The following is a 25,330-nucleotide window of genomic DNA, read 5'->3' as shown; positions in this document are numbered from 1 at the left end:
TGGAGGGGAGGTTGATGTAGAGGGAGAGAAAGAGAGAAAGAGAAAGAGAGAGAGAGAGATGAAAGCTGGTTTTTATTCAGCAGTGCAGCCCACACAGCGGGCAAGCGAGGGCTTTGTTAAAAAACTCTCATCTCTCTCTCCATCACTCTCTCCCTTGCTCTCCTTTTCAGCCGTTCCTTGAATAAAATAATAATACATTCAGATTATATAGCAGGTCGTTGAAAAGCTCTCCTGCTCTCGACACACGCCGCATAAAAAGAGGCCGTTTTTATCGGTTTAAACCAGTGATGCATGTACGCAAACACTAAACTGAAACAGTGAAACCAACCGTATCACTAAAAGCATCCCAGACAAGAGAAAGAATAGAGGGAGAGACTTTGTATTTAAACAAATAATGTTTTCTTTAAAAACTTTTCAAAAGCATCTGCTCCTCTTCACTGATCACAGTTTGCTCTAAAAAGTTTCCAGTTGTTCAATAATTTACTACACATTTTCATCTATATAAAAATAAAGTGTACGAGTTAAAGGTGCTATAAGTAAGTTTTTGCTATCGCTACATAGCTAACATTAGCATTAACAGCTGTTCACTTAGCAATAGCTTCAGTTGATGCATTTACAAAATGAGAGGTGAGAGCCAGAGAGCCAGTGCTAGCTGGTTAGCATGCTAGCTTCAGTAGATAGAAACAGAGGCAAAACGAGTTAAAATTGACATTGCTTGAGGCCACTGGAGACAGCTCTTGGTGAGTAAAGGAATGAAATTTGATGCTGAACTCGCAACATCTCCTCTTGCCTCGTAAATAAACAGCTGTTAATGCTAACACTGGCTATGTAGCTATAGCAAAAACCTACACATAGCACCTTTAAATATAGTCACAGTGGAAGACAACCAGATCAAACTTGAGAGTAGTGACGGGGTATTTTAGAGGAAAGAGGATGATGAAGTAATAATGGCTGAAGGTCTGCTAATGCTAATGTTAGCTACATAGCAATAGCAAAAACTTAGATATAGCACCTTTAAAAATACTGTGCATTGGCAAGAATTATCAGTAGTAGCCAGCTAGCAAATTAATACTAACTCAGTGGCTTGGTTGCTGCTGACTCATTATTATTGTACATTAAGATTTTTATTTGCTGAAACTAACCTGAAAACCCTACAACATAATTTTAGCTGTGTAACATTTTGATATAAAAGTAAAAGTAGTTCCACAGCACATGTAAACCTCCCACTGCTTACATAAGGAAATCCACTGCACTTGACCTGATTTATACAGATCCAGTCTATATCAGGCATCAGAAACCACATACTCAGTTTTCATGGCGAGCCGGTTTCTTACAGGGAGAGACAGTCAGGCACCTTGAAACACCTGACTGGATGTCAATTAAATCTCAGAGTGAGTCCTCGTCTCAAAAAACATGTCTAAAAATAACCACAGCAGAGCAGCAGCAGCAGCAGCAGCAGAGCGGGAGCAGACAAAACAAGTGTTCCCGTTAAGAGTGACGCTGATTTAAATTCATAGCTTTTTGTTTATAGACTTGTAGCAGGTGTTTGGGTCTCGATCAGACACGTGGGAGTTTAGTGGGATGATTCTTTCAAATTATGGGTGCAATGGAGGACGTTGCTACGGGCAACAGTTTGCCTCGGAAGGTGAACAAGGGTTCATTTCATTTCAAGAATTTTAAAAACAATCATATGATGAAGCAGGTTTTTGTTTTTCTTAAGCTAGTTCTGTTACATCTCTGATTTCAAATGTGAAAATGTGGCTTTATTTTAACCTCTTAGCACCCACCTGGTCATCAGCGGGTTAGCGTTAAGGCCTTGGACTCACAATAAACTCTTCATTGCCCTCTGCAGGTCACTTCACCTGTCAGTGGTGTTAATGTTGATCATGATGACGATAATGATAAATAAACATTCAGAAAACAGCCCAGTTTTCTAAGGATGCCTTTATTAAAGAGTCAACAACGTGCGCTAGCCGTCCGCTTCTAGAAAAATAACACAGTCATACATTCATCCATGTGGAAATCCAAAAAAAAAAAAAAAGAAAAAAAATCAAATAGAAACAAGGACAGGTTTTTATTTTTAAAGCTCAAAATCCCTTTAGAAGGTGAGAGGGGAACCTGAATGATGCCATATATATGTACTGTATATATATGTATATAAGTGAGTGTCTGTTAATGTGTGTGTGTGTGTGTGTGTGATGAGCAGCTGGGCCAAATAATTTCTTCTTCAAGGAACACTGATTTTATTACAACCACTAAGCAACAAAATGACCACAGCATATGTGATGGGATTAGATTATTGATCGGTATCAATCACTCAAACGTTATTCCAGCAGCTGTGACTGTTTTTTCAAGCTCAAGGCTTATTGATCAGGTAAGTTTCCACTTAGATGCTTTCGTTTTGGGATTCAAACAAAAGTGCGTTGGGTTACTAGTTTGTTGGGAAAAGGTGGCTACAGAGAAACCATGTGGAGACAACGACAGCTCTGATTGGTCAGTTATGTTTTATCCATCAAACTGAAGATGCAGATTCTTTTCCCAAGACGCAAGGAGGTTTAAATAAAATGAAGAAACTGATCGTAGAAGTTAGCATTTTTACTTTACTTTAAAGGTGCTATATGTACTTTTTTACAACTGCTACATAGCCAACATTAGCATTGACAGCTGTTTATTCACCAAGAGCTTCAGCCATCTTCATTTCATCATCCCTTCATGTTGGACTAAGAGCAGACTGAACGCTACTATTGCAGAGTGGTGTTATGAGACGGGACAAGCCAGGGCTAGCTGGTTAGCATGCTAGCTCCAATAGAAAAAAAGTGATAGAAATAGTTGCAAAATTAGTTGATATTAGTGTTGCTTTCTACCACTGGAGGTGAATAGAGGAATGAAGTTTAATGCTTCTAGACTGGTCAGCCAACAGTTCTCAATGTTAACGCTGGCTATGTAGCTTACCCATTTAAAACAAGCTAGCTAAAACAAGTGAGCACCATCTGAGCTGACTTCATCGATTAGTGCTCAGGCCTAAAAACTATCACGACTTCTTAGATACGACAAAGTGGATGTCTAATTTTGATGAATGTCACATTTTACATTCCTCTTTCTCCAATTTAACATTGATAAATTTGTTTGTCTCTACACCTATCCAGGGTGTACCACACCTCTTGCCCAATATTAGCTGGGATTGGCTGCAGCCACCCCTGCAAACCTTAAAGGATGTGGTATAGATAATGGATGGATGGACGTCAGATGAGGTTGAAAACGTTTTTGGAAATCAATGTTGTCTTGAGAGGCTAGAGTTGAAGGCAACTGGACTTCTTTTAGGTTTTTTGAGGATGTTTTACTTCTCATGCAAGAGGCTTCTTCAGTTCTAGAAACTGGTTGGGGAGTCCCAGGTATTTAACCTGAGAGGGGACTTTGAGGACAATAATGTCCACATTAGATAGATGACAGAAGACGGCTGGTTTGAAGAGTAAAGGAGGTCATCTATGTCCAATTGGAACAACCATCTTTGAACAGAGGTGGTGGCCTACTGCCTATAGCAGTCTTGAGATCCATTCCCATGTGGTTTAACCCCCATTCACACCTCAACCCATGTGACCCTAACGACTCACATGATGACAGAGGGGGGTTAAATACCAGCCTCAACCAGCCTCTAGAACTGATGAAGCCATTTTGTTATTAGTGAACAGAACATGTGTGTTGTGTGTGTTTTATGTGTGTGTTTACCTCAGCAGGTCATCTGTTGAAGCAGCATCATGTGACGCAACGACCGTCCTAAGGACAAGGCTGTTGTCCTCAGTTGCCTTGGAGGCGGAGTGAAGTCACACAGGACTATTAGTGCTTAAAGTGGACTGGAGTCTGCTCAACAATTTACAGTCAAACCTGCAGCTGGTCAGTGGTCATGTTTGTACGTGTGTGTGTGTGTGTGTGTGTGTGTGAATAATGCATGAGATGAACCTTTCTTCCTTCGTCACCGCCGCCTACTGCTATCAAAGCGTACACTTGTGTGTGTGAGTGTGTGTTGTCCCATATCTACTTTAATGATACGCGCGCGCACACACACACACACACGCATATCATATTCAAATCAATACAGATCAATCAAGGGATCAACAGAATTTAATTATGGATTCTGACTGGATCAATAATCCCTGAACAACACACACACACACCTTGAAAGGCCCTCAGGGGGATCAAACACCGTCAATGGGTAGAATTTTTAATTTTTTTTTTCCAGACAACACTCAAACATCCCATAGCGTCTGCTGATGCGGTTGTCATGGTGATTGATGGAAGAGTGTGATTGATCACCCAACCCTCTGGCTGGTGTGGCTCCTGATTATGGGGTGGTAACGCGCATGCCGGTTGCCGTGGTAACCAACAGATCCAGGCTCCTGTTCTCTCTGCGTTTATCTGCAGTTGTAGTTTTCATGTGTGTGTGTGTGTTTTTTAAAGTGGAGTTTTGGAGCACCTGCATTGTTTCCAGATTGTCTAATGTGAGATTTATTTATTTATTCAGTTTAGTGGACCACAGTTGAGTTTCATTAACCAAGGTAGGAGCTGTTTGAATGTTAAGCTAAGCTAAACTAAGCTAAGCTAAAATTTGTGAAATTACCTACAAGTATAGAATCACCAGTAAAATGCTTCTGCTACGACAAACCCAAACTCTTTTAGTGTCATGACATGACGCCATTAGCTCATCCCACCAGATCATCTGAGCAAATGTGAGAGTTTATGTGCAATGTTTAAATAAATACAGTTGATATTTTCCCTCTTCCACGCTTGAACCTGAACCTCAACTATGCACTTGCAACACAATTGGCTTGATATGTTTCTTAGCATATTATTGGCTGTTTCGGGGGAGGGGCGGGAAACGTTGAATCTTTGATGTGTCTGACTATTTTATTCAAGATTTTCTGGGTGGTTTGTCACTTCCCTTAAAGCACAGATATCTCAAGCAGCAGTGTTGGGTAATGCTTCACTTAAAGTCCAACTATTTAGCATCTATGAGCCTTATATAAACCTTTAGTTAAAGCAGATAAGTATTTATTAATGTATTTGTCAGGCAGCTAAAACTCCTCCTGTGGGCACCATTAAGTAGTGGCTGGTGTACAAACAGATGACAAATGACAATACAGTAAAACATATTTTACATAAAATATGTCTTTACAGGAGAAGTTCTAATTGCTGTACATTTATGAACATTTAAAATGTCCTTACAGCTGCATACAACTACATTAGTGTGTTTTTTTGATGTTTAAATACTGCCTCTAAATGTTAAACAGGAGGACTTGAAGTGAAGTGTTACGCCTCCACCTCTCCACCTGTTCTCTGTCCTTTCTTTCTTTACTCACCTTCCTTGTCGGACACAATCATCGTCCTGGAACTGCAGTTTGTTCCTTTGTGTCTCCGACCTTTACCTATCCTGAACATTAGTTGTTCAATCTTGAGCTAAAATCGAAAGCTCACTCTTCAAGGTTTAATTCCTTCACTTACAGTTTGCCAATGATGCTGATTCCATGCGATTTCACTTGAAGAACTGATATTTGGAAATCAGTAAAACTCACAAAACACCACTTCCTCAGTGTACAACCTTGAATATTACAGCTGGATTAACGGACCTTAAACCCTGAACATCTACTTCATATTTTTGTCAATAGTTATGTCTAAAATATCTGTAATAATGTGAATTATGTGACAACAGTAGATGATCTTCCACCTCTAAGGTTAAGGTTTTGTGTTGTTGACGTAGGTTTATGAAGAAGTACAACTTGGCTAAGGTTCGGGAAAGCTTATAGTCAGGAAACATTGGTCTTATAGTCAAAGTTGGACACTTTTTTGACCAATCAGAAGAAGTTTTAAGATTCTAATCAGAGTCTAACAATCACCCAGTGCCACCATGTTTCAGTCTCTTGGTTAAACTAAGGGTTAAAGTTACATATCTCCATGTTTTCATTGTGCTGTGAAGATGCTGTCACGTCCTCTTTCCCCACATTGTCTCTCTCCATTGTTGGTGGGATGTAAAAACGACACGAAAATTGATTGTTTTTAAATTCTAAAAAGAGACGAGTGTCATCACCAACCACTTAGCTGCGCCCCCGCTTCGCCAAACACCAGCACCATCACCGGTGTGAAGCCAGGATGCCCGGCAGCGGCGTCTGACTCGCGCCACGCTACAGCTTCTTTCTGGCTCTGGACGTGACATTATAATTACAGGATGTTGAGCGAGAGAAATCAGGTCTCCATGGTTACGACGTGACATTTTCAAGGGTGGTGTTGGGGGGGGCGTTGACTCATCGAAGAGGGTTTGGCGTTCGCTGCCAAGACGGCAGCTGGTGGTGGTGAGGTCACAGCATAGTGTAATGTGTGTTTTTTGGGAGATTAAGGGAAGAAAGAAAGGTAAAAGGAAGGAAATTAAAGAGAAAGAGAAAGAAAGGATGTCAAATAAAATGGAGGGAGAGCTGATGTCATTCCGGTTGAGGACTCTGGAGAGATTTCGTAAAGGGCAAAACATTTGGCCGGGAGCTACTCATCACACCAGCTGATATTTTGAGTGTGTATTTGTGTGTATGTGTGTTTGTGTTGCAGGTAACAGTGTTTTTTTTTTTTTTTGATCAAACATGCATAATTTCTCTACTTCACTGCTGACAGTCGTATATTAACCAGAGTAAAAATTCAACAGCCTCTGCTCATGCCAACCTTTTGAAGTCACCACACTGAGCGACTTCAAGAGAGGAAAAAAGAAAAGAAAAAAAAGTAGTAGTCATGATGAAATTCTGGTGAAATTTCCCTTTAAAATAGATTTCCCAAATAGCTAGAAAGGCAAACTCATCCCGTTTTCTCCATCTGTTCCTCACTCAGTCACGTCTTCACTCTCTTACCCCTTTTCCTACCTTAAAACCGCCTCCTCCCTTTTTTCCATCCAGAAAACGTCCTGCGTTCCTCTCCATTTACCTCTCCCATTTCCCTTTCTCCTTTCCACCCATTCATCCATCCATCACTTCCTCCTCCTCACAATAAATATCACCGTATATTTTTATTCATCAGGTTAAAGTGTACTTATTAAGGAAGAGCTGAACGAGAAGCCAGGATATCGTAGGCAACTCAAATAGAAGCAAAGACAGTCTTTAGAAACCAGAATAGTCCTCATTGTTATTATTATTAGAAGTCTCTTATTATTATTATTATCATTATTATTATCGTTATTATTACTAGTATAACTGTTATTAGGATAAAATAAAGTTCCTTGGCCCTTGTTGATGCAGAGAGAGAGGGTGCAGGCTATCGACAGCAGAGCAATGGTTCCATGCCATTTCCCTTTCATCCCAGTGATTCGGTCGGAGTTAAATCCAGGAAATTCCAGAGTTAAAGGGGAGGTTATTCCATATGTCCTGATGTGTATTTGCTAATTTTAAAGCACAGTCAGTCACATTTCATGTTGTTTGGTTGAAGTTCAATGGTAGTTCCATTCAAATTCCAGAGGTCTTAAAGTGATTTAATTCCATTTTTTTATTCCGTTACAGATGTGAAGTTTGGTTAAAGGGAAAAGACGGCAACTTGAAAACACTCTGTTGACAACCAAAGAGGAATTTTCAACAATATTTCCCCTCTGAAAAGTTGCTTTGGCTCCATTTAATTCCGCAATAATCATGCATGTTTGAATCTCCCAGAGGAAAGAGGAAAAATTTGTACTCTCCTTTTAAATCTCGTCCTTCATTCTCATGTGGCATGCGTGGAAAATGGCAGGGGTTTATAAAGACAGTATATCTGAATTTTGCGAATGCCATTAAATATGTGTGTTGACCTTGACCTGATCATCAATATGGTGCATTGATACAGCACGGCCAGTAAGACCTGCTGCTGATTTGTCCCTGTCGTCAACTACAACACAGCAACAAAATGAAACCTCAGCAGCTTAAAAACATTTACCCTAACATTATAAAAGAGACATCTATAAAACTGCTGACAATTCAAGGTCAATTATGAACTTTTGAACCATGAAGTTTTAATGATGTGAAACATTCCCAGAGCCTAGAGTGTTTTACGTTATCACAAGTCTACATAAAGTCTATGGAACAAGATGTAAAGGATCAGGGGAAAAAAAGTGATGCACAACATTATTAAAAAAAAACTGATTTCTTCCAGTAAAATACTTCCATGTAATTTGAGGACATCATGAACTTAACATTTATGGTGAAAAACAAGGCTAGCGAGCTAGCTCAGTCACTAGCAGGCTAGCTTACTAGTGGGCAACTTTTGTGGCGTCCTCGCTGTTTAGCTAGTTAACCTACTCAGTAGTAGGTTAGCTTGGCAGCAGGTTAGCTCTGTAGCTCAGTAGGTCACACATTATGGTATGTGCTAGCGATGTAGCTTGTTAGCTAACGTGTGAGTCGTGGCACTCTATTTGAACTGACAAGAGCTAATGTGTTATATTTCCTGGGAAATTCCAGACAATCAGATGGTGACAAACTGTCTTTATGAACATCTGCCATTTGAGGATCTCCTCCGTCCTCACAGGTGTGACCATGGCTGATGCTGATCCTTAGAACCTGCTCCCTCCTTTGAAATGCAACATTCTAGAATTCCACTGCAGGATTCCGGAATTCGTCCCGCTGAGTTCTTGAACAGATTCCGCTGGATTCTCGCCTCCTCCCCCACCTCTCTCTCTCTGTTTCTCTCCCTCTGAATGTGTTCATCCATTTTGCAAACAAACAAAGAAAAACAGTTTGGTTGTCCCTCTCTCCTATAGCTGTGTGGTGACAGAGTCCTCTATGACCTCACAGCTGTCCTCTATGACATCGTCGCACGGCCCCACCCACCCGCCCATCACCATCACCCCTCCTCTTCCCCCTCCTCCGTCCACGTCGCCCTCGCCCGCTCCTCCCACGCCTCCGCCCTGGAAAACGTCTTCGCTGGAGTCCAGGAGGCGAGAGCTGGACTCGGACATGTTGGAAGCACAGTGCAGGGATTGGCAGGGGCATGGGGGCGGGAGGGGCAGCGTCAGGAGCGAGTCCCGCCCGTTTGTTCTCCGTGGCGAGAACGAGGGGTTATTGATGTCAACTGAGCGGCCTACCTCGTTCAGGTGAGTCTCGCTTCTGGTCACGTCACTGAGTCCGAAGTCGGAGTGGCTGTGGCTCCCCAGGGGGCGGAGCAACCCGTCAGAGATGGTGTAGGAGGGCGGGGACTGGAGGGGAAGAGGCATGGGTGGGGCTTTGCGTTTGGAGCGGGAGAACAGGTAGGAGAGGCGTTTGAAAGAGTCCGTCTTTGACCTCGGAGTTGAGAGGCGCTGAAGACGACTCCGTGTACGAGCGAGTGATGATGAGAATGACGAGGAGAATGATGAAGATGGCACTGGGAGGACAGTGGTGGAGGACGGAGAGATGACGGTCGTCTTCAGCCCGTTGCTCTTTGGTTTCCCCTCCTCTTCCTCCTCCTCCTCCCCCCATCCGATGCCCTCCTCCAGCTCCCCCTCCTCGCCCTCTCCCCCACCTCTTTCAATCTGTGTCATTCCAGAGATGGAGCGCACCAAGGCGGAGACGCCGAGCGTGGGCGTCGGCTTCGTATCATCCTCCAGCGGCATCATGAAGGTCACGCCCTTTGACTTCTGGCCGGCAACTCCGCCGCCTCCACCGCCATCACCCGATTCGCTGTCGTCCTCTGATGCCATGGCGCCATCGTCTCTTGTTGTCTCACTGGAGGAGGAGTAGTGTCGCCGGGGAGGACGCCGGTTGCCAAGGAGATCCAGGACCTCATAGCGGAAACTGGAGATGTCCTGCTTCAACTCCTAGAAAGAGAGAGAGAGACCAGGACTGTTGTGAGTAAAATGTAATTACTGGTAAAATTCAAACAGAAGTGGGAGAGGTGAGAGCGACGACTAAATGAGTGAGGGGAGCTGAAACATCAGTTTGTAGAGACAGAGGGTGAAGAGGGGGGTGAAGAGGAGGGTGAGGACTCGGGAGGACGGAGGTGAAGAGAGGAGGATCAAGGTCAAGTGACAGGCAGAAGAGAAAGAGACTGAATAGATATATAGAGAGAGAGAGAGAGAGAGGGCTTAGACGAAGGGAAGAAACTATTCTAATTTTCAGAACAGATTCACAGTGAGATGCAGACCACTGTGAGTTTCAGTCCATCAAAATTGTACATCATTTAACATATCGCAAATGAACATTTAACCCCTTTACCTTCCAAGCAATGGGTAAAGATGACATATTGGAATCTAAAAGAACATTTTTTTGGTCCAATAACACTGAATACCTTTTAATAAAAATAATAATGTATTTATTTGTATTATTATGTATTGGCTTGTGTGCCACACTATCACTCAGTTAGAGGGAGAAAAGCCAAAAGTTACACAGAGAAAGAAGACGATGATAAAACAGTCACATAATGTGGCTTTAATGTGATAATTCAGTGTTAAAAATATGAAACAAAATCCATCCTGATCCAATCAGATGCACATTTAATTAATATATTACCTGCTAGGACACCATTATAACTGAGAGTCATTTCACACTCACTGTTATTTTACAGTAATTTTTAAATTAGTGCTCAAACAATTAGCATTTTATTAAATTACTCTTCCTTATTCATCAACTAGAAATGCCAAATAATCTCAAATGTGTTTGTGTTTTATGTAACACAACAAGCAGCATGAAACAGAGCCTCGCTATCATCAGCTGATATTAGTTTATTACAGGTATATTTCTGTCTAATATATGTGTACATCACTTAATGAATCCCTGATAAAAACGATCTTCTCATTCAACACCCTGAAGCTTGTATGAACAGACACAATGTGGTCATGTGATCTGTTATCAGTACACCTCCGTCTGTGAAGAGAGGTGTTTAATTCTTTTCATCTTTTTTCCTCCTTCATTGATTCTCAACCAAACGTGCAGCGAGTCGGGTTGTTGCTCGGCGCCGGAGTCATCTGGGGACAACAACAGCACTGATTTTTATTTAAATTCGCCTCACGTGCAGCTTGAATTTTTGCTCGCGGCTTTGACAGAAGATTAACATAAATGCCGACACAAGACATTCACTGTGTTTACCTCTAAGTCTGCTCATGTCTCACAACTATGAAGAATGAGCCAAATAACTTAAACTCAGTAAATCTTAATCCTCTTGTTCTTTAAAATATCATCACAACAGCTCCATCGTTCGTTCTCTTACTTGCCATATGGGATCCAAACACTGCACACGTGGCTTCACTCCTCAGAGAATAAAACACTGTGATTTACGTCAACACGCACCTGATGTTAGTTACACATTTTGAACACACACACTCAGCCTATTTGTGACTACTCATCTCTCACATAAACACACACTCAGGCCGATGTGCACCTGATGTTGTTTTTTTGAAAAAACCCAGAGGAACTTTCCACTTCAAAGCCCAGGCTGAGGCTCCAGAGGCATCATGGGAAACAAGACTCGGGCGTTGAAACAGCTCAGAATAATTTACGGTTTCTGGAGATTTGGAGAAACTCTCCTCGAGGATTATCGACTGTCAACTGTTGGTACTGATCAGAGACGAGGAGAAGAAGTGCTTCGGAGTTGGCGGGTGGTCGTTATTAAAAGTCTTTTAATCTTTTAATAAACCTTTTTGGCAATAATAAGCAGCTCTGCTTTCGGCATCATTAGAAGCTGCACCTGGTGCTTCTGCAGACTGAGCTCTGCAGGGCATCCAGCTACAGACAATAGGAATTACTGCAAAAGATTTATTGTACACTCGTTTATAGACTCTCGTGTGTGAGCAGAGGCGCTGTCAGACATAAAACTAAAACAAGCTTCAGATGCTCTGCATTTATTTATTCGGCAGCGGCTTGTTGTGGTTACCCACCTTGAAGTTTTCCTCCGTCAGTCCCTCGTCCGTCTTGGCGCTGCGTATCATGGCCGCCACGTACCTCTTCACCAGGTTCCGGATCACTTCCTGAAGAACACAGTCACCATGGTTACTGAACACACTCACTTAACGTCATTTTACAGTTTTATTTTCTACTTTGACTTGAAGACTTAATTTTACAGATCTGTAGTTTGTAGTTTTCTGATGATAATATCCTAAAGGTTTTCCTAGAAAGAAGTATATGATTGGGCAGGAGTTAGGGACAACAGAGAAGGTTTTCAAAACTTTTGTATTCTATAAACATATGAACATTAACTTGGAAAAGGTCGGTACCCTCTATCGACAAGGGTCGTCACTGATTGGACGGACGTTGGACCGACCTTTTCCGGTAGAAGTTAATATTATAGAATACAAAAGTTTTGGTCTTGAATCAAATCTTTAATGTCTGTGTTTTCTGTTTTGTTGCTGTTGTATATTTCTGATTTGTTGTTGTGTGTTTGGCTCTGAATGATACGTTACATCTCGCTTATCTAAAGCCAAAGATCTCTGGTTGCACTGTTGAGAGCTGGTTTTCTTCCTCTGTTTGTTAGATTTCAAAATATTCAAGAGGAAAACAGACTGTGGGAGCTCTGTGATTTGGAAAAAAGCGAGTCCAATCTTCTTTTCTACCACATACTATGTTCAGCTGAGTCAAAACTCTATAGTATGGCTGAAATATTCAAAAACTGCTTTCACTGTTTGAGTTTAACAACTCTCGCAATTTCTTTAATATTTATTCAGATTTCTGTAGCTTTATATAAAGAGAGTGAATGTCTGAAAGTCTAATTGCAAAAATGATCTAAATTGGCCATAAAAGAGTTGCATGCATTAAACAAAACGTCAGTCATTCATATATTTTTTTTCCAAAAGAAACCCATAAGGAAATTTAAGGAAAATTAAGGGCCAGGTGTTACAGTGAATATAATAATATGTATAATATTTCTTGTCTTGACTATTTAGAATTTTAAAAAACTGTCAGGAACAGTTTATGTTTAAAACCATTATTGTGTAGTCATTTTAAAACATGTTAACTTGCTGGTTGATCACAGTGGAGCAGAATTTAAATGTTATTGTCTCATTAAGTAATCAGCCAATGAGGAGGGTGACCCTTATTGATTTAGAGACCAAAGACAAATTCACCAGCATTTGGTGCTCAGTGGGTGGTAATTCAAACCCTGACACACTGCTACAGCACACACACACACACACACATTAACACACACACACATTAACGCACTGCATCCTCCCACAGTCAACACCTGTGACTGCCAAACAGGACGGTCTGGCATGCTGTCACTCTCCGCCGCTGCCAAAAACACACCACACACTCTGTTAAAGTGAAGGACAGATTCCTACAACAATCCTTAAAAAACGTGGACGGATATCAAAGTAACAATCAGCGCTGCCAAATAAAAAAGTACTGGCATTCCTGCGTCTGTTAGTCACTGCCAGTGCTGAGGTGTCAAAATGCAAGAGCTCAGTCTCGCTTGATTTGCCGTGCAAATTCCTGCAAAAATCCCTAGAAACTGGACATCGAAATGACAGTAATGGCTGCCAAAAACAATGTACTGCTTCTTTTACTATCAACACAAGAGTTTAAAAAAGGTCCTTGCTCTCAGTTTAACTTATATTAGAGGAAACGTTTTGGGAGAAAAACTCTAAAAATACATCACTTCCAATACTGAGACTGTAAAACACACAAGCCTCCTTGCTGCTGGTAAAAATCAGACAATCAGTTCTCAGATGATATGAGTTTTAGAAGCTGATAAGACAGAGGACTGGACTGTTTAATCAAAGCACAGAGCAGTTAAATTTACTGTATCAGCAAGTTTCTACCCTGCCAAAGTGAACCTGACCAAGACACCGACTCATTTCACCTTGAATGTTAAACACTGACCCCTCACAGGATTGATCTGACACTGACATCAGTACAGGACGGGGCAAGACCTCAGAATACTGTATGAGGAACAGGACAGCAGTTTTTTACCTGTATGGACACATATTACTGAGGCCAGACTCATATTACAGGCTGTTTAACTTTTCCAAATTAAAATGTTTAAAACAATTACACTTTTGTTATAGTTTGTTGAGTTTGAGTGAACCGGACATAGAGCCTGCTGCTAAGAACTCTTTCAATTTTGGCCGATCCCTCCAGCAACATCTGCAGAATTGTTGCAGCTCGACAATCCTATAATCCTGCATAATTTCTAGCTCCTGTAAACAGATTGATGGATGGATATATTTGGGTGAACAGCTGGCTAAACACACAGTAAAAAGGAACCACACACAGACCCTCACAGAGGCAGTTTGTGGGCCCACAGGGAGCTGGTGTTAGTTTGGACACTGCCACAGCAGCAAGCCTGAGGGGGGAAGATGCAATCTGTTCTCTGTTTGTGTGTATAACAGCAGAAATATCAGTCCAAACGGACACACTCATACATCCCTACCTAACCAACAGTGAACTGCCAGACTGGTCTGCTATTACTAATCATTTTGGAAAAGCATAAAGGAATAAAAAATGCTTATTTAAGGTCTGTTTTCACGATGTAAGTGACTCATGGTGGGGTAGCACTCCTGGAACCCAAAACAGGCAGGGTTTAAACCACCAGTGGCACTTTACGCTCGTGAACAAACCTACTCCGCCACCAATCCCTTTGGGGCTGAACCCACTTCGTCAGAACGTGAACTCGTTCACAAACCTCCAGGTAGTATTCAAGTGTGTAGAAATACCAACACGCACTACACTTAACTTGCAAGCGATGTCCCTTATTCTACTTTGAATCAGTATTCAGAGCCAAATGTTCTGCATCTCCTAAACTGTTTTTATCTTTGTCTACAGTTGTGACACCCGTACTTTATTGAATTGAAAAATACTGAAGACCCTGGAGCATCAGAAGTAGGAGAGTTTTTAAGGAGATGTTTTTTTAATTTGTTTTATTTTCTTTTGTATGTTTTAACCTGTCTTCCCTCATCAACTTCCTCTTCGCCCGAACAAGAACCCAAATGGAAATAAGCTTTTCTCTTTATTGTGTTCTTGTCCTTGGCGTTTTTTAAATTTAATTTTATTTGCAGGCTAGTACAGAAATCTGGGGGAAAATCAAATCCTAAAATTAGCATGTGGAGCACAGCTACCCTTTACCGTTTGTTCTTTTATTACTTTTTTTACACAGAATTTGGTGCATAATCAGCAGCTTAGATGCTTCCTCTCTTTTATAGCCTTGAGACTTTCTTCCTAAATGTGTTAGAAGGTGGATTTTTTAACTTTTTAACAAAGCCAGGGCCAGTGCATTAATGCTACAAATATATCCAAAAAAGTCAAACTACTTCTTTAAAGCAACATAATGTAACTTTGCTGAGCAGAAAACAAAGTCCATCAACGTGTTGACCGTGGTGACTACGTTGTCGATTCACTGAACTGAAACATGGCCGAGCAATGTATATTACCCATGATCCCTAGCTTCTGGATCAGGATGCGCTGTCACTGTAACAAACACACCAAACTCTGTTTATAATTCTTGATATTTAAAAGTTTCCTGGCTGGAGATCAGAGATGAATGCTGGTTTTTAATGACTTCTAAGTCTTTTTTAACTGATCTACACTTCAGCGTTACTCTTGAACTTGCTGGGTCTGATTCCAGCAGTTTAAGCCACTGACTAAACACATAGTAAATAAACATATATGAATCCGGTGTACAGACCTGGTACTGCTGGTTCTGTATCAGACTGTCAGCGTGACGTTCCTGCAAAGAGAAAAGAGAGATTTTGTTAAACCTCTGATGTGTTTGCTTTTCACTGTGTCTTACCGTCTCCTGAGTTTTACCCCAAAACTAAAACACGTCTTTAAACAGTGACATCCTCCCCTGATGATTAAAAAGGATTAAAATCACCAAACTAAAACAAAAGAATAAAGGTAACGAATCGCCTTTGGCTGACAGACCGACACCTCCTCAGTGTCTGAACATAAAAATCTGATACATATTGAGATTTTTTGTGTTTTTGAAGTGCTAAGGTACATTTTAGGAATTAAAACAGAGATCCTGAATAAAAATAAGGCTCACTAATTTTGGTTTTAACTAATAATACACAGGCTTTTATCTGTGTTTATCAAGAAAAAAAGAAATCTAATCAAATATAAATTTAAAAATCAGGTAAAATAGGATTTTTACATTTTTGCTGTTGCATTTTTAAAGTTTAGAGCAACTGATTTGTTTTGTAGGACTTTTACTGAGGTTTTAAATGATTAATATCTTCTTGCAACAAGAAACAACACGTTCTGGTTGCTTGGGGGGTTAAACAGCCCGAGTGAGAACCAGTTAATCATGACTATATGGAAATACAGTAAGCCTTTAAGAAACATAAACTTTCAAAAAAGATTGATGTGGATTTTGCTGCCCATTCATCATCAGACGAGGACTAAAGATTAAAACTCTGTTAAACTTTCCTCGTTTTCAGATACTACACTGTGTGTTTCCTCGCTCTGCACTGGTCTCAGCTACATCCTTTCATTTCATTTTCCTCTCTGTCACACATCCATCAACCCCTCCGTCATATCCTCCTGTTTTCTCTCTCATACGCTGTGGCCACATTTTCATTTTATTTCCATTTCAGTTCAATATTCAGCGCTTCACCTCTCCAGTCTCTGCTTGGCTTTCATCATGTTTCGCACTCGTCTAACTCGTCCACACTCCTAATTTGTCTTCCTCTGTCTCCCTGCCGTCCGCTAAACAAATACAGACACACTCGTGGCCTATTCTGTCGACACACACACACAAACCTGAGCACACACCCTCCTCGCATCTTACTCTAACAATCTGTCTCACCCCCCTCTTCAGAGCAATCATTGCCTTCGATAGCTCATGCTGTTTTTCTGCTTACTCTGTCGACACACACACACACACACACACACACACACACACAGACTCTCTCCCTTGATCAGATCTCTGCAGTGCTGTGTGGTTCTGTGAACCTATGTGGGCTGGTCGGCTTATATAACAGCTGAGGTGAACATGCCAGCTGCACTCTGTGTGTGTGTCTGTGTGTGTCTGTGTGTGTTATCACTCTGCACTGCTTGCTCACAGTCTCTCTCCAGATGACTGGACCGTTAAATGTGTTTATCAGGACGTGTTTATCCGCTGATGTTCCTTCTCTGCTCCTTCAGACAAACAGCTGATGTTTGTGTCCGTCCATCATGCTGCGTCTGTACGACTGGACTCATTTTTTATCATTTACTACTCTGAATTACGGCTGCATTTAATCGAATATTAATCTTCATCACAACTTTGGCTTCCCGCCGTTAAATGAACACGATCGACAATGATATTGACGTTTTAAATGAGTGCTCCGCTCAGAGAAAACTCCCTAAACTGAGTAGAAAGAAGACAGACGGCAAAATGAAAATCAAACATCTGCAGCAGAAGAAAGCTGAGCCGTCAGCTGTTGGTTTAAGTATTTCAGATTTAGGGCAAGTGTTTATACTTGCATCCTGTGAATTTGTTGTGCCTGTAGTTACACTGCCAAAACACTAGAGGGCAGCAGGAATATCTGTGCCACCGTGTTGAGTTTCTTCACGACTAAATGTCGGAGTTTGAGTTAAAAACTTTTGAACAGTTACTTTTACTGAAATTACTTCAACACAATAAAGACAGAAGACGTCCGACAAACTACAGCAGGATGAGAGCGTGAAGGCAACTTTATGTAGCAGCGTTTCTGCTAACATTAAGTGATGATTTTTATTAACTATTCATATTTAACACAAGAACAAATTGTCAAATCTTCGTATTGATCAGCCAAAACTCTGAGTCGGGTACAGCTCTAAACTTCTCACCTGGTTTCATTTTAATAAATGTTCAAATAATCCAACATCTCACCAACTAATGCACAAAAACAAAACTCCTCTAACTCGTGTCACTGCTTCAAACTTCCAGCTTGAACTCACGCGACCATTCACAGTAACTGTGTCTCTGTTTGCATGTAAAGCTGTGAATCCTCCAGCCATTTGTCAACATCAATATCAGCATGTGGCCTTTTACCCCGGCTGTGCAGCTCGTTTGCATGACTGTACAGTGACGAGCATATGGCCACATAGCCTGCATATTAGTCTACACATGAATAAATAGAACATTTATACATGTTTATTCTTGATTTGTCTGAACTTCGGGAGTCAGCAGAGCGACTTAAACGTTAAACCGACCGTCCAGTAACTGCAGCTGCTCACCGGTTTGATCCTGGCAGCTGCAGCTCTTGTCGTGATCAATCAAGTTCAAGCTCAATTTTATTATTATTTTCTCATATACAGATGAATGAAATGTCATTTCCTCTCTGGGGCTGAGGCGCAGAAGGCAAAACATGGACGACACAAATAATAAAGGCAAAGCAAACAACAAGTCAGTCCCTGATAAAAAAAATTTTTCAAAGTGCAAGTGCAGCTGGATATAAATATTAAATCCTTCATATCACAGACTGCCAAAACCCCAGGCTGCAGAACTTACCAGGCAAAAAAGGTAATTATATAACTTCATAGGGTATTTTTGCAGTAATTGACATACATCAGCACAACAGTTCTTCATCACCTTTCAGCATATAGCAGTACATGACTAAGACGTGTATCTGCAGGGTTTTCCATAAGTGCCGTCTGTCGGCCAGATGGCCGGACATTAAAACATTTTCAGCCGACCACTTTCTCACTGTTTCAAGTCACGTCACCGTATAATGTGAGAATGATAATCTCAAACCGGATGAAAGGTTTTTGTCATCGGACGTCTGGATCTTAACTTATCAGGGAAGCAAACTGAGCTAACAGCTCTTCCTGTATGCCCAAGAGCATCACAGACAAACATTGATTCTTAACGTGAAACTGTTTTATTCAGTGTTTTTACTGAATTTAATTGCTTGGTGTGTTTGTTTTGGGATGAGATAATTCAGCTCCAAGTAAAAACCTCCTGAACGATGAACACTGAAGGAATCCTAACCTAAAAACAAGCTAACGTTAACGTTGTTCACCCAGGAGCGCCAGAAAAACTGATTTTTATATTTATTAGTGTTTCCTTTTCTTTTTTTCATATTTTATTATCATATCATTGGAGAGGAGACAACCTTAAACATGCACAGGAGTCTTAATCTTTAGATATGCTGAGGATAGATATGATGGCAGTTTAGCGAATCCACAACAAAACAGTCAAACTAAAAACAGTCCATGGTGCAATCAGAATCAGAATCCTTTATTAATCCCTTGTGGGAAATTGTTGAAAGAAGAAAGGTCAGGAACCCATGTCCCATGTGTTTGATTTAGAGGGCCCACAGTTACGTCTTCTTGTTAAGTGACATCTAGTGGCCGTAGTAATTATGACATCTATTAAGTAGATGTTAAAAAATCTGCTATGAGTGATACAAGGTCAACAACTTTCACACAGGAGACTTGAGTTTGGTTCCTGTTTGAGCCCAGTAGTTATAGTTGTGGTCGTATCTGACAGACTGACCACGACGACTGACCGAACAGAAGCAAAATGATTTAAAAGATACAGAAAAACTGTACACAATCTGAACGTCTGCAGCTTTCCCTTCACTCACCGTGAACTCTCTGAGGTTTTCACACTTGTGCGTCTCCTCCCCGGGCGGCTGGCCTCTCCTGCACAGCTTGTTGTGGAGCCACATGAGCAGGTACCAGATGGACTTGGGGCTCGGGATGATGTTGAACGGCGGCGGCAGCGTCCCACCCTCGTCAAAGTAACTCATCCACAGCTTGGTGCGAGCGAACTTCCACTCGATGTCGGCGTGGTCCTGGAGGACGACAGGGAGGGAGATGGTTTGCTTGAATAAACGAGCGGGAAATGAGGATGTTTTCCTGGACAGATACTAATCAATCAACTCACGGCGATGAGTTGGTAGGAGTTGTTCATCATGGCGATCAGCATGTTGAGCAGAACCACCAGCGAGATCACGTTGTACGTCCCGAACATGGTCGCCCCGACGAACTCGGTGAACTCGTGCCGGGCTTTCACGTTGGTGACGTACAGGTTTAACAGCCCGAATATCGACCAGAACAGAGACTGGAGCGTCTCAAATAACCTGAGGAAACACAGACGAGACAGAGTGGAAACTTTTTATGAAGTTCAGAGTTCTAGAAATCAGACCTTGTCTCCTTGTCTCCTTGCCTCTACTCCTTTCCTTTATACATTACTCTTCTCTGTCCAATCCTTTCCTTCTCTCTCCTCTTGTTTCCTCTCCTCCTCTCTCTTGCCTTCCCCACGTTTCCTCCTTTCCTCTTCTACTATCACCCATCATTGTTTCCTTTCCTTACCTCCTCCCCTCTCCTTTCTTCCTTTCCTCAGTTCTCCTCCTCTCTACTTCCTGTTTTCTCCCATCCTTACCTCCTCCCTCATCTCCTTTCCTTCTGTTTCCTCCTCTCCTTATTTCTTTTGCTTCCTTGTTGCCTCCCATCCTTTCCTCCTCTCTCATCTCCTTCCTTTCTCCTTTTGCTTCCTTGTTTCCTCTCCTCTTTCTCTCCTCCCTTCCTCATTTCTCCTCCTCTGTGTTCTGGGATAATTCCACTTCTTAAAAACCGAAATCCATCAGACTCCATTTATGCCTCACCCTCCCTCTCTCCCTCTCTTCCATCATCGCATTTGTACTGTGACGCAAGACCTCCTTTCTCTCCTCTTCCTCCTCCCCTCCTCCCCTCCTCCCTGTCACTCCATCCCTCCCTTTGCCGCCTCACTTTCCTCTGCCTCTGTTTCTCTTCTGTCTGTGTGACAGTCGCAGTTACAGCAGAGGTTACTGAATTTTTGATGAAGCAACAATTGGCGGCGTCTTGACACCACAAGAATGAGAGAGAGAGAGAGAGGAGAGAGAGAGGGAGAGAGAGAGAGAGGGAGAGAGAGAGAGAGGAGAGAGAGAGAGGGAGAGGAGAGAGAGAGAGGGAGAGAGAGAGAGAGAGAGAGAGAAAGAGAGAGAGAGAGGTTTTGTCTGCAGGGTGTTATATTTGTGCTGCATTAAACATTCAACACTCCAGCATTTATTCTCATTGTAGTGTGTGGTAGGGCTGTGCGTCGCTATAAGGTATGAGGGTGTGTGTCCATCAGTCAGCAGTGTGTGTGTGTGTGTGTGTGTGTGTGTGTGTGTGTGTTTATTGAACAAGAGAAGAAGAGTCAGAGGGCGAGAGACTGAGGTGAATGTGTAAATGAAGAGAGAGAGAATTGATTCGACGATGATGAATGAAGCGACCGAGCGTGATATTGTGTTGAGGTTATGAAACGAGGAGGAAGAGGAAGAGGAAGAGGAGGAAGAACGAGATGGACGGAAGAAAAGAATGAATGCAATTTAAACTAAATGAGGAGAAATATAATAAACCTCTCTCTCTCTTTAACCTTTACTTTTCTCATCAATTTAATCATCTCGTCTGTCCATTAATTAATTATTCGAGTCTTTTCATTCATTCATCTTTCCTCTCCTCCCTCGCCTCCTTTCTCCTCTCTCCTTTCCACACTTGTCCTTTGTCATGTTTCCTTTCTCTTCTGTCTCCTCTCCTTGTTTCCTCTCCTTCCTCTTCATGTCTTTTCTCCTTCTCTCCTCTTCTACTCTTCTCTCCTCGTTTCATCTCTTCTTCCCTTGTTTCCTCTTCTTTTCCACCAATGTCCTTTCCTCCTCTCTCATCTCCTTTCCTTATTTTCCCTCCTTGTCTCTTCTTCCTTCCTTCCTTGTTTCCTCTCCTCCTCTCCCCCCCTCTCCTCACCCTCTCCTCTCATCTCTCTCTCCACTAAGCCGAGTCATAAACTGCTACAGCTGATCCTCGCAGCCACTCAGTCATTTCACTGTTACAGCTCTGCAGTTGTGTGGGAGGCGAGCTGAGAGAGTGTGTGTGTGTATATGAGAGTGTGTATTAGTGTGTGTTGGTGTGTGACACAATAAACACTGTATGTGGTGTTTCTGTGTGAGAAAACAAACTGTGTTTGGACCTGGCAGCTCGACAGCGTACAATTAAATCATTCCAGCCTATAGTGCTCATCTCGCTCATCAATCTTTCAGATTTTCTGTGTGTGTTTGTGTTAATGTGTGTGTGTGTGTGTGTGTGGGTAATCACTGCAGCCTGCAGCAGATCACTGTGACCTGCCTCATACTGTAACTGCAGGAACTACTTTTCTCTCAGCTAAGTCGTGGATCTGTCGCAGTTTCAGTCTCCAGGAAACGATGATCATATTCAACTGAGCTGCGACAGCAGAGGATTTTTTACAGGGAACATCCACCGACAGCAGCTTCATTAACACGGTCGATCTGCTCCTGCTTCTCCTCGGCCAATGTTTGTCTCTTAATCTCCACAGACCATTTTCCAAATGGCCTCTGACTTTTTTCCACCGTCTCATCACCTGCTTCCAGCCTCCCCACCCACTCACACATCTGTGCCCAGTTTCCTCATCACCCCTGCCACCAGCTCCTCGTCAGATCATCTGTTTACCTGGTCATCATCTCACCTGCCTGTTATCCTCCTGTTATCACTGCTCTTGGTTGAGGGTTGGAGAAAGATTGTGACCTGGTTTAATGCAGAAAAAGTTCAGTGACTTTTCCTGAACCTTAACCAAAAACCCTGGTCTCCACCCTGATGATTGCTACCACTCCAACTTCCTAACCTCTTCATGTCATGTGGATATCAGTGGCTGCACACTGTAACAGGCACCATCTCTTCTGAAGCTTTTCCCACGGCTTTAACGGATAACACCTTTTTGTTCTACCAGATCTGGGACCACTTCTACCTTCGTACCTCAGGACTGACAGAACTGGAAGAGCAGAAAAGTTTTTTCAGTTTAGGCATCGTCTCTTTTCTATTTCTGCTTAAGAGTTTAATAAGAATATGTTTGGCCCTGGCATCACATCTTGTCCGGTGAATCAGAGCGCCGTTAGCACCCATGCTGAGAGAGAGAGACCCAGAGAAAGTTTGCAAATCAGAACCAGAAAGAGAGAGAAGAGAATTTACAGTGTTTGTGTGAAGGCAAAGAAAAGAGAGAGCGAGGAGACAAACAGAGCCAGAGAGAGAGAGAGAGAGTAAAACGATCTAACACGTCGATGGTGATAAGTGTGTGTGAAGTACAGATGAGCGAGAGGAGGAGGAGGGAGGAGACACCTGAGCAGAAACAGGAAATGATCTCGCCAAATAACTCATAAACGTTGATAAGTGTGAATTAGAGTGAATGAGCAGGATGCAAATCACACACACACACACACACACACACGTACATACAGAGGAAATAATCCTTTGCATTGTAAACTCATGAATGTTGATGCAGGCTTCGTCGCCCGCGGGAGCTGCGATCGCTCTGTTTGCATAATGCGTCATCTCAGCCGTCACCGCGGCGATCTGCTCATTTAGCTTCAGCGTGAGGCTGATTTCTTCTCCCGCAGACTCTGATCCACCAGCAACGTGTCAGCGCTGAAATTCTTCCACTCCGCTTTGCTGATTCCAGCCAAGGTTCGCATGTGTTTGTTCTTTTTTAGGTCGGAGAGGATTCATGGGTGTATAAACTCACGACTTTGACACTTCATGCCTCAAGTCAGTGTTGAATTTTTTATATTTAACCAAAACCACAAGTCTCTAGGAGACGTAATCTGGTGTGGATTATTAATCTTTTATCAATACATCAAGAAAATGTTTATGTAGACTGTCAGTGTACTGTCCTGGCCTGAAGTTGCATTCGAAAGGTTGTTTTATATGCAAGAACTATACGATCTTCATCTTTTTGTTGAAGTTAGTCAGGCTTAAAAGTTTTTAGCTCAAATAGTTTAACCCACAAGAGGTTATGATAAAGAGAAAGAAACCAGTGTATGTGACTGCTTTTCACTTTTACAGCAGAAAAGGCTTCAAGGATCCAGACCAGTCTCCCTTCTCTGTGGACTAATATATCTCTATTCTGATAAGTTCTGAAGTCAAACACAGGTGTTGGAAAAGCGAGAGCTGTCTCATAATCAAGGTCGTCTTATATTTTAGAAAATAAAGGTTTGTTTTCTTTACAATAGTTGATAATTTACATATTTTGGGATGTTGGTGGGACAGTCTGAGGTCCTGCTGGGGATGCTAGCATCACATCTGAGGAGGCAGAGGACTGGATCCTGGATCCTACTGACCCATAGAAGCCCCTGGCAGTCTATGTGAGTCGCAGTGTGAAAGCTCAGAAAAACCGTCCTCCTCTGTTCACACAAATACCAGTTTACTCATCACTACTGAGCCTGAACGTTTTCATTCTTAATTTAATTTCATCACATTATCTTAGACTTATTGTTTTATTACACTGCCTCCTGGGACCAAATGATTTAGTGACTGAAAACAAACACTTCTTCCTGTTTTTTCTTTTTCTCGTTCTCCTGCTGCAAACAAACCTCTCTGATGGGATAAGTTTTATTCCTGTTGACACCTGAAATCAGATGCAACATCTCTCTACTCCCTCCAGCCAGCAGCAGACTTCTGCTTCTTGTCTGCTTGTATCTGTTGTGTGATAAATGTGTTGATGGTTCCATTTTCTAAATATAAAAACTCCTTCAGTGGAAACAGACGTGGTTTAAAGTTGGAAGTGTGATCTGTTGTTTCGGCATCTGCTGCTGCTTTACTGTAATGCAATCGATCGCAAATCAATACAGCTATTATCTAAAACAAACCACACACCTCATCAATATTCGGCCCACTGACTCGGCTTGGCTGCTGCTCTGCCTCCCTCAGCAAAGATACACTGGATCTGTTGCTGTGTGTGTGTGTGTGTGTGTGTTGCAGAGCTGCCATATGAGCCATAATTCAAACTTGGCCTCTCAATAAGCTAAACCCTGGCTTGGTTTCCACATTTCACACACACACAAAAAAACACAACACATTAATATTCTTCACGTCGACTGAATGAGCCCGAGCTCCTACTCGACACCAAAAATCATTTCCATATCATTATCTGGTGCAATGGCGCTTAAGAGCAGGGTCTGTGTGTGCATGTGTGTGTGTGTGTGTGAAAGTTTTTGAGTTATGGTCAATGCAGCACACACACACACACACACACTGCGCTCGGACTGGGTGATAAAATATTCAGTCATTGATCCAGACATCATTTAAACGGACGTTCACATCACCGCCGCTGGAGGATATTTTCACTTGTTATTTGCAAACATGGCGTCACCGTCAGTGACAGACAAAAAAACTCTCTCTCCTGGATGTCAGGGTTAATTTACCGTCCAAAGACAAATGTGACTTTTTATGTGACAAACAACAGAGCTGCAGCCAGGAGGCGACTGGAGGTGAAATGAAAATATAAGTTTAGTCTGACTCATCGATCCTTTATCTGACCAGCCTGTGTATTGATAAATCCATGGTGCTGAAGTACCTGCACTAGTTTAGTTTTAATTTATAGTGGTCTCTAAACTATATACTAGTAGTACAAGTACAAGTCTCTACTGTCTCTTAGTGATATCAGGATGTTGTACTAAATC

General features: G+C 42.0%; 1 protein-coding gene across 1 annotated transcript in view; it reads right to left on the bottom strand.

Moving 5' to 3' along the window:
- Positions 1–1,865: 1,865 nt before the first annotated feature.
- The window catches only part of trpc5a (transient receptor potential cation channel, subfamily C, member 5a), a 108,593-nt gene continuing 85,128 nt past the window's right edge, over positions 1,866–25,330 (bottom strand). The window contains exons 14-18 of the mRNA XM_018704786.2: positions 19,750–19,945; positions 19,448–19,657; positions 15,580–15,621; positions 11,840–11,929; positions 1,866–9,784 (exon numbers count right to left, since the gene is read on the bottom strand). Of these exons, the coding sequence (XP_018560302.1) occupies positions 8,744–9,784; positions 11,840–11,929; positions 15,580–15,621; positions 19,448–19,657; positions 19,750–19,945 (1,579 nt within the window). The 3' untranslated portion in view covers positions 1,866–8,743. The remainder of the gene's footprint in view (positions 9,785–11,839; positions 11,930–15,579; positions 15,622–19,447; positions 19,658–19,749; positions 19,946–25,330) is intronic.

The sequence above is a fragment of the Lates calcarifer genome, linkage group LG14, assembly GCF_001640805.2.
Source record: "Lates calcarifer isolate ASB-BC8 linkage group LG14, TLL_Latcal_v3, whole genome shotgun sequence".
Taxonomy (NCBI): Eukaryota; Metazoa; Chordata; class Actinopteri; family Centropomidae; genus Lates; species Lates calcarifer.
The sequence above is the reverse complement of the archived record's forward strand: the minus strand, read 5'-3'. Positions and strand labels throughout refer to the sequence as shown.